The following is an 8,539-nucleotide window of genomic DNA, read 5'->3' as shown; positions in this document are numbered from 1 at the left end:
AGGGCAAGCCCTGCTGCGCTTGGCAGTGCCCTGGCTTTGGCTGGAAGCTCGGCAGGGCCTGCATCTCCTTTAGCAAGTACAGCCACCAGCCCTGCCAGCTGAGGAGCCCCCAGCCTGGTCACAGTGGGGGGGCTCAAAGTACTTGGGGAAGCTGGAGGAAGACCTGGAAGCGGGGTGTCCTACCTGCTAAGGCACTGGTGCTGCCGTGGGCCCAGCAGGACCCACAGTACTGGGGAATGTGCTGGTTGCGGGTGGTGCTGGCATAGTTGATGCCGTCAGCGTTGCGCCAGTCCCAGCTCTTGGGGAGTTGAGCAGTGTCCAGGTACTCGTGGGGCCGCGGGTAGGTTCTGCACGGAAAAGAAAGAACCAGTCACGCTGGTTTTCCCCCGATCTCAGCAAAAAAAAAACAACCAACCAAAACCCTCCATGACCTCAGCCCTTCCACCCTGGCCGGAGCGCACGTGACAGCTGTCTCGTGACACTAAGCACGGGGACGGGGCTCAGCCCCAGCCCATCCAGGCGAGCTCCGGGGGAGCCCCGGGCATGCGGGCCAGCGCCCGGCCCCGAAGCAGCCTCCCACGATCTGAGCCAGGAGGCAAAGATCCCGGCCCGGGCGCGGCTCGATGCTCACCTGACCCCGGACGGCTTCCGCGGCGCCGGCTTGTAGCAGCTGTGCCCGGCGCGGTGGTGCAGGGCGGCGCGGGCCGGCCCGAGGCAGCCGGCGAGCAGCGGCAGCAGCAGCAGCAGCAGGCGGGCGAGGGGCAGCGACCGGGCCATGCTGAAACTGGGGCTCCGGCTCCGGCTCCGGGCTGAGTCGGGGGCGGGGCGGCGCCGGGGGCGGGCAGAGCCCCGGCCCCTCCCCCAGGTACCGGCCCCTCGAGGCTGCTCGGGGCTCGGTCAGAAAACCCTCCTGGCTTTTTGGTGCTTTGAGCGCACACAAGGCTATGCCGGGAACGAAGTATTTCCCCAAAGAAACTGTTCCGCTGGGCCCATTTTACAGATGGGAAAACTGAGTTTTGTTTCGTTCCACATCACCGCAGTCGGGGGACTGACTACAGGGCGCTGACCAGTCATCCTAACGCGTTGGCATCCCGAAGGGAATGACAGTTCCCAGACAAAGTCCATGTTAATCATTCCAAGCCCGCCTGGGTGATGAATCTGCTAATCACCCAGAAGACAGGAAACTTTGCAGAAGCAGGATAAAGATTTCACAACGCAAAGGGCCTTTTTGTTAGATGCAAGGTTTTTTGGTGATCTCTTTTATTGGACCAGCTGTATAGTTGGGAAGGATATTAGACAGGCTTTCGGGTACTAAGTGCCCTTCCTTGGCCCACATATAAAGGATGCTTTGGGTGTATCTACACATCACCTTATGGCAACGTAGCGACGCACTTTATCGCCATACAGCACACTGCAGCAATCACGCGGGTCTACACACGATTGCTTGCGATGTTGCTGTAGCAGCGCACACCCGTTTCTAGCGCACCACGATGGCAATGGAAGAGAGGAAATCGAAGTGTGCGCCACCCGTGTGGTGCAGTAACCACCCACACTGCGCTGTGCTTTAGTACTTCCAAAAGTACACCGAGCTGGTGCATGGGGAGCACTTCCGAAAGGAAGTACTGAAGTACGGTGACATGTAGACACGCCCTTTGTGCCCAAAAGTGGGTCTAATATTTTTCTCAACTATGCAGTTAATCCAATAAAAGAGATCACCAAAAAGAAAACCTTGTTTCTTGCATATTTCCTGGATCATAACAGCGACAGTAGCAGGCTGCCCCTTCTACATTCTTCTGCTGTCGGCTGTCCTGAGAGCACTTAGCTTAAAAAGCAAACATTGCTCTGTTGACAGGGCCCTTTTTTCTGCTTTGAAGCATGACTTGCGTAGTTTGTATGCTTACTGGATGGTGGACTGGCTACGTTTTGTCAAATACCTTGAATCTTAAGCATTATTTATTTGAGTGCTGAATCATTGTCTTGGGATGTTTCCAGGCATGACATGGCTCAACTGGGTTTTGAGGAGAATTAGTTACCAGCTGGTGGCCATTTAGTGGCCTGTATGTGACATGATATGATAGCCTTAGCATACAATGAGATTTCTTGTTGGCAGTCTCAGCAAACAGACTGAGGATTGAAGGAGACTTTGTGAGCGCAGGACCCATTTGTCCCTCAGGGTGATCCATTCACATCAAGATGGAAGCAGTAGGATAGGTAGGACTAGTGCTGATAGTGCTGCCCCTGCTTTGGGGCGGAGAACGGTGGAGCGTCCCGGGCTGAGAGGGTAGTTCCTCCAACACAACAAGCCAGCTTTTAAAAGCACAGGCCAACACTGGCCACACACACAGTGCACTTACTTCTGACAATTACAAAGCTATGGCAAAAAAAATTACTTTTCTCAAGTTTAGGGGTTATTCCCTCAGTCCTGACATATCTATAGCTGTCACAGGAGACAGTGGAAGCACTATGTGGACTGATATTATACAGGCAAGTGAAATTATAATATTAAGATGAGGTCTGACAGTCACAAACACAGTCTTGCTGAGATAATTTGACCCCAGCTGACTTCCTCCCCTTGGGGCAGGGGGCTGGACCCGATGATCTTGCGAGGTCCCTTCCAGTCCTAATGTCTGTGAAATCTATGAAAATGTGCAACATGGCACTCCCTCTAGACTGTTTGCCACAGTCACTTGAAATAAGTGTGCATGTGTATTTATGGCAAAGCCAGCATTCAGCCATGTCCTTCCACTCTGCAGCTGGTGATCATCTGAACAGTCGCATTGCTTATCACCATCAACACATGTACAATGTCTGTAGATAGGAAGTTCATTAGTGTTATTGGACTGGCTTGAAGTTTCGAAACAGCTGAAGAATGACAGGGGAAAAAAACAAGAGTGGTTTGCTTGAAAAGGCTCAGAGAGATGTACGTGTTTTTAAAAAATCCACATCAGAAAATTCTAAGAATTACTCTGCATCCTGTTACACAATTTTCAAGGCTATACAGTTAAAAATTGGCACGTGTGCATGTGATTATTTTTGGAGAAAACTATATTGGGTGAATAATTCATCATGAATTATTTGTTTGACGGGACTGACTTTCTTCTTTCTCTTCATTTATGAATTGTTCACAAAAAGACTGAATTTCTCAAATTAATTTATTATTCAGGCTCACTTGGATAGTTTTGTCAACAGATGCCATTTGCTAATTGTAGATATTTGCACTAGGTAAATTGCATGTGTGCACGTGTGCTATTGTTTCTTTACTCTGTGATTTTAATTAAACATTAAGCACAAAACAGGAATGTAATAACTGCGTGTGCAATTTGAATTTGCAAATATTCTTACCAGCACTGAATGTTTGTGGAAAAGAGCTTGAGTACACAACGTATATGGTCAAATTAAATTTTGCTCTTTGATTCAAAGGAACATTCACAAATCCGTTTTCTTTCACTCTTGTTTTTACAAATTATCCATAATATATCAGGTTAATGTTCTTGTGTATGTAATAACTGAATTGCAAATTAAAACAAAAAGGTTGGAACATTTTCTGCTCCTAAAAGATGATGAAGTTATCACATTCTGAAATAATAAAAGAAAGGATCTAATTTTTTTAATTTTCCTTCTATCATCTCTAATCAGTAGGTGAATTTTAATCTTCCTCCATGTGAAGAATTAATAGGTTTAGTCTAGACGCTACAGGTACTCTGGGGACATGCTTGCACTGAGTCCTATTCACATCAGCTCTTTCATTTACAGCTGGAGAGTGGGGAAATCTAAACTAAGCTGATTTTCCTTTTGCACTTGTTTTGTCTTATTTCCAGCCCCCCATTATTTAATAAATAAGCCATTTCTATAAGCCATTTGCATCTACTGTGCTGGTTTTATGTATTTATTCAAAATAAGCTTTTTTTTTTAAACTGTCTCCTACATTTTCCTTCAGTTTCTCCTCCTAGCCTAGTTGGAGACTAAAAAAGGGCATGGAGCTGAACTATGCAGATGTACCCAATGGATGCTATCCCAGACCCTGAAAAGGAGTGCTGACTTTGGGGCATCTGGTACGCAAAGATACAGGCCTGTGTCTATCTGCAGGAAACATGCCTGTGTCACAGCTTGCTTAGCATTATGTCACTTGCTTGGATGCACAGCCATGGCAAGGGTCCCTTGAGAATACTGTGCAGTGGGTTGCAATGGGAGCAGGAGGTTGGTTTCCTCTGTATTGTTGCGGCAGATTCCACTGAGCCTCTTTTTAGCCACGTTCATCTTGGGAAGCAGTGATGTACCTGTGTTGTAAGTGGGATATGGTAGCTAACTTGTACAAATATTCAGCTAGGTAGGATTTCAAAAGTGCCTGAGAAGGTTAGGAGCTGCTGCAGTCTCATTAACTCCCATTCTTAGGGGCCTAGATCCACAAAGGAATAGGTTTTGCAATGCTAGGCTTTGCATCACTAACTCCCAGACTCCCTGCCACCCAGCGGGATTCAGGGGCCTGAGCTAGGGCCCCAGGCTTCCTAATACATGGGGAGAGTCAGGTACTTCGGGATGGGGTTCCACAAAAGTCAGCACCACTCAGAGTGGGTCTGCCTGAGCCAGTCACCGGGAAAAACCATCATAAGAGCCTGATCAGGGCACTGAAGGAATTTAGGCAACAGCTGATGTTGTGTGTATTGTTGTGCTGGCTGTGGCTATCAACTTAACATAAGATCTCTTTACCTTCTGGTGTGTAACTTGTAACAGACATGGGCAACTTCAGCTTTAAGTTATCAACTTTCAGAACATTTTAATGGAGAATATGCAGGATGTCTGGAGAAAGAGGTTGCTTGTCCCATTCAGAACATCAGGCAGTTGTTCTTCGGGAACACAGATGGTACTGGTGTTTCCAGACAGTTGCATTTCAGCCACATTTTTGCCCAGGATTTGCAACTTTGTATTGATGCATAGGGGGCCAGGGAGCAACCTACTATCAGTCAATCTGTGGAGTCCCCATTGAAGTCACTGGAAATTTTGCTTCTGACGCAAAGGTGAGATGGGAGATTTTGCAACCAGCCTAGAGCTGATCAGACATTTTTCAGCATAACAAAGTTGCATTGACAAATGCCGTGTCACTGAGCCAGAAGGTTTTGCTTGAAACATCTCCGATCTGGTGAACTGTAGCTGAATTTAAAGCAGAGTCCCAAGCAAATCTTTAGTTTCTTGGAATTCTGTCCCAAGATCAGGGACTTTGGAAGCATTGCATCCCTGGGCACAGGGTGGATGTGCCTGAAATCTAGACAGGGTTTGCTTGGAACCCAACACTGGTGGTAGCTAAAGTTAATCAAATCCAAGAGTTTTAGGAGTATTTCAGGTCCAGTTGCGCTGGAAGGGGCACTGGGAGATTCAACCTATATTGGTTTCCAGGTGATTTAGACCAAAATTAAGTGACACCCTCCCTCCACAGCCCTTGAAATTTTCCATGAGCTGGGAACTCCAGATTTTGGACTGCTGTAAAAGAGACCTCTGTTCACAAACAGCTAATGATTTGTCCTGAATTTTGTTGCATCTCTAACCAGAGCAGTCTTAACAGAATAGAGCAGCATACCTTTGATATTCACATCTGAAGCCTTATTGTTTCTGAATGGACAGAGCATTATTCCACAGAGTTGCATCATTCATTGACAAATAAGTAAACTTTTCCTCCTTGCCTGCTTGCTGCCATGTATGTCTGACCTTACATCACATACAAAGTTCTTGGGACGTATTACAAGTCCATGCAGACACGCTGATGAGGGGATCAGCAAAATGTAAATGTTGGATACTCCCTTTGCAGTTTGAGTGACAGCATCATCAGTATAAAAAGGAAATTACTCTAGTGGGTATAGCTGATACTGCAGTCAAGAGAGGTCTTGTTCCAGTGACTGAGCGTGGAGGAACTGGAATAGGCTCTTGCTCCTGAACTTTCTAGTCTGCACAATGCGTGAAATTGTGCATCTTCAGATTGGCCAATGTGGAAACCAAGTTGGATCTAAGGTGAGGCTTGTTTCCAAGTAATTGTCATTAGTGGCAACTGCTGCCAATACAGGCAGCATTATAGTGATTATATACGGACTGAAGGAAGGGGAGGAAGAGCATGACATTATTCCTAAGAAATGTACAGCATGGGAAGTGACTGTGTGTGTAAAGGATATTACTACTTTACAAAATTATGCAAACCTGTGCAGGAATTACTATATGCTAGTACTGCAAAGTTATCATGACAATGTTCCAGTCTAGGTATAATCTATTACCCTGGTCTACACTCAATATAATACATAATCATGAAAGATAATGATGTTTTACTTGTCATCAAAAGAATAACTTAGCCTGGAAAAATGAGTGAGCGGTATTTTCTCCAACTGGCACAAAATGTAGTGGGAATTTAAATTTTAGAACCCCCCTGATAAGTGGCAATTAAATATATTTTTTATATTTGCATAACTTAGAAACACCTGCACAGAGTTATTACCAAATCAGTTAAGGTTTGACACATGATACCGGTAAATTGGATCAACTCATTTAGAAAGATACATACCTAGACACAGATATATACTTCTATCTTCACAAAGGATGTGTGGCACAGTGCATGACCTGATATAAGACATCTAATTGTGAGTAGGTCACAAGTCCCAAATACTGAGCATGAACACCTGGATGGAAATTTTCATGATAATTACCAGTAACTATCCATTCCCATGGGCACCACAGAGCCTTGCCATTGCTTGTGACCAAAACTTATTTCCTTGTGTACAAATACAAATAATATTAAAAAGTCTGTATCATCAGTTGTGATGGAGATGGTCATTTTTATTGTGCACTTAGGCTATAGGAGAATTGTTTTGTTTTGTTTTGTTTTGTTTTGTTTTGTTTTGTTTTTTTCTGTGTGACTTTCCCAGGAATTTTTCCTCTCTAGTCTGGATCTGTCAAAAATAATTTGGAACAATTAAATACAAAAGATCTCTAGCAGTAGATTGAGAAAATAAATGAGTTCATGCTGTGTTTCTTGTTCACTCAAAGTTCCTGTTGACTGCTCTCGCTTGAGATGTAGACTGTAAGTGAACAAGGATTACAAGGTTGGCCCCAGAGGAAATATTGTCCGGAAGCCAATGTGGCTTTTAAAAGGCTTGTACAGTTTACACTTTCTCTCCTGTTAGCTTAGGAGCTTTTCTCTGTAAGCTGCTGCTCTCCAAAGTGCTCACCTGGTATAATTTCCCAGCTGTCAGCACTGGGAACACTGTATTTTTAAACTTAAAATTAAGTCCTGCTAAGGGAAGGAGACCTTTAAAATTAAAATAGCTTGCTCATTACAGTGGGAGGGTGTGACTGCAGTAATACTCCTGCAATGAACTGCCTAGATAAGAAATTGTAGGGCTGGATGTAAAAATGGGAGTCTAGATAAGCATTTTGTTTTTCTGTATGTTCCTGCTGTATAAATAATGCATCTGAGTATGTTGCCTTTTGCGTGACTCTTGCAAGGGAAGTCACGATCCAAAAGCAAAACTTTGGGTCCAAACACTGTCAAATGTTTGGAGTTTTACTACTAATGCTTTATTGCTAACCATTGAATATGATGCAGTAAGAGCAACTAAGCAGAAAAGAATGAAAGTGCAATTTTGACATCTTGACTGCTTCTTCTGCCTGCATAGAGACTTCAGGATTTCTGTGCTAGATGTTGACTAGAGCAGCCCTGATTTTCAGAAAAGGCTAAACCACACATGGTTACCTGGTGTGTATGTAAACGCAGTGACTGCACCTTTACATATCTAACTGGTTATGCTTCAGTGGCACTGAGCGATGCCTTCTATACCTAATAAAAAGCAATCCCCACAGGTAGCCCTGTCTGAGTCTGAATTGCTTCCCCAAAGACCTGCTAGTGCAGGCCAATCTCAAAAAGCCACAGTGTTGTCCAAAATTTATAATGGACGAATTGAGTCCTTTGCTGTTTTACTGGTAGCAGGTGATAATTTAAACAAATGGTCTTTTTAACTGTTTGTGTGGTGGGTGTTGTTTTAGTTTCTCCCCAGGTTGCAGTGTTTAAAAGTGGAAATGAAAAAGGATTTAGGATCATTGGAAAGTAGGTCATCCAGTCTAGGCACCTCCTCCCTCTTCCCCCTCCCCACCCCTTCCTCAAGGCTGGATCGTCCCTGACTAAACCAACCTAGCCAAGTGTCAGTCTAAACTACTCCCACAAATTTCCAAAGATGGAGACCTCACAACTTTTCTAGGTATCTTGTGTCAATGCTTGGCCACCTCCTTCATAGTCAGGAAGTTCCTCCAAATCTCCAACCTAAATTTCCCCTCCTGAAACTTGAGGCCATTGTTTCTAGCTCTGTTCCCTATGACCACAGGTAAAAACCCATTTCCATTTTGTCTGTAATCATCCTTCAGGTATTTGAACACTGTTTTCAAATCCTACCTCAGTCTTCTCTTCTCGAAACTAAATAACTCTAGTTCATTTAGCCTTTTCCCATAAGTCCTGCCTCTCAGGCACTAATCATTTTTGTTGCTCTGAACTGGACTCTTTTCAACCTGT

General features: G+C 44.7%; 2 protein-coding genes across 2 annotated transcripts in view; one reads left to right on the top strand and one right to left on the bottom strand.

Annotated features, from left to right (window-relative positions):
- Positions 1 to 792, bottom strand: part of CTSZ (cathepsin Z) — an 11,018-nt gene extending 10,226 nt beyond the window's left edge. Inside the window, exons 1-2 of the mRNA XM_019510174.1 lie at positions 632 to 792; positions 184 to 347 (exon numbers count right to left, since the gene is read on the bottom strand). Coding sequence (XP_019365719.1) covers positions 184 to 347; positions 632 to 777 — 310 coding nt within the window. The 5' untranslated portion in view covers positions 778 to 792. The remainder of the gene's footprint in view (positions 1 to 183; positions 348 to 631) is intronic.
- A 5,054-nt stretch (positions 793 to 5,846) lies between these two features.
- TUBB1 (tubulin beta 1 class VI) overlaps positions 5,847 to 8,539 on the top strand; it is a 12,487-nt gene continuing 9,794 nt past the window's right edge. Inside the window, exon 1 of the mRNA XM_019510173.1 lies at positions 5,847 to 6,000. Coding sequence (XP_019365718.1) covers positions 5,944 to 6,000 — 57 coding nt within the window. The 5' untranslated portion in view covers positions 5,847 to 5,943. The remainder of the gene's footprint in view (positions 6,001 to 8,539) is intronic.

The sequence above is a fragment of the Gavialis gangeticus genome, unplaced genomic scaffold, assembly GCF_001723915.1.
Source record: "Gavialis gangeticus isolate Ggan-Ray unplaced genomic scaffold, GavGan_comp1, whole genome shotgun sequence".
Classification (NCBI taxonomy): Eukaryota; Metazoa; Chordata; order Crocodylia; family Gavialidae; genus Gavialis; species Gavialis gangeticus.
Note: the sequence above shows the minus strand (reverse complement) of the source record. Positions and strands in the feature narration are given on the sequence as shown.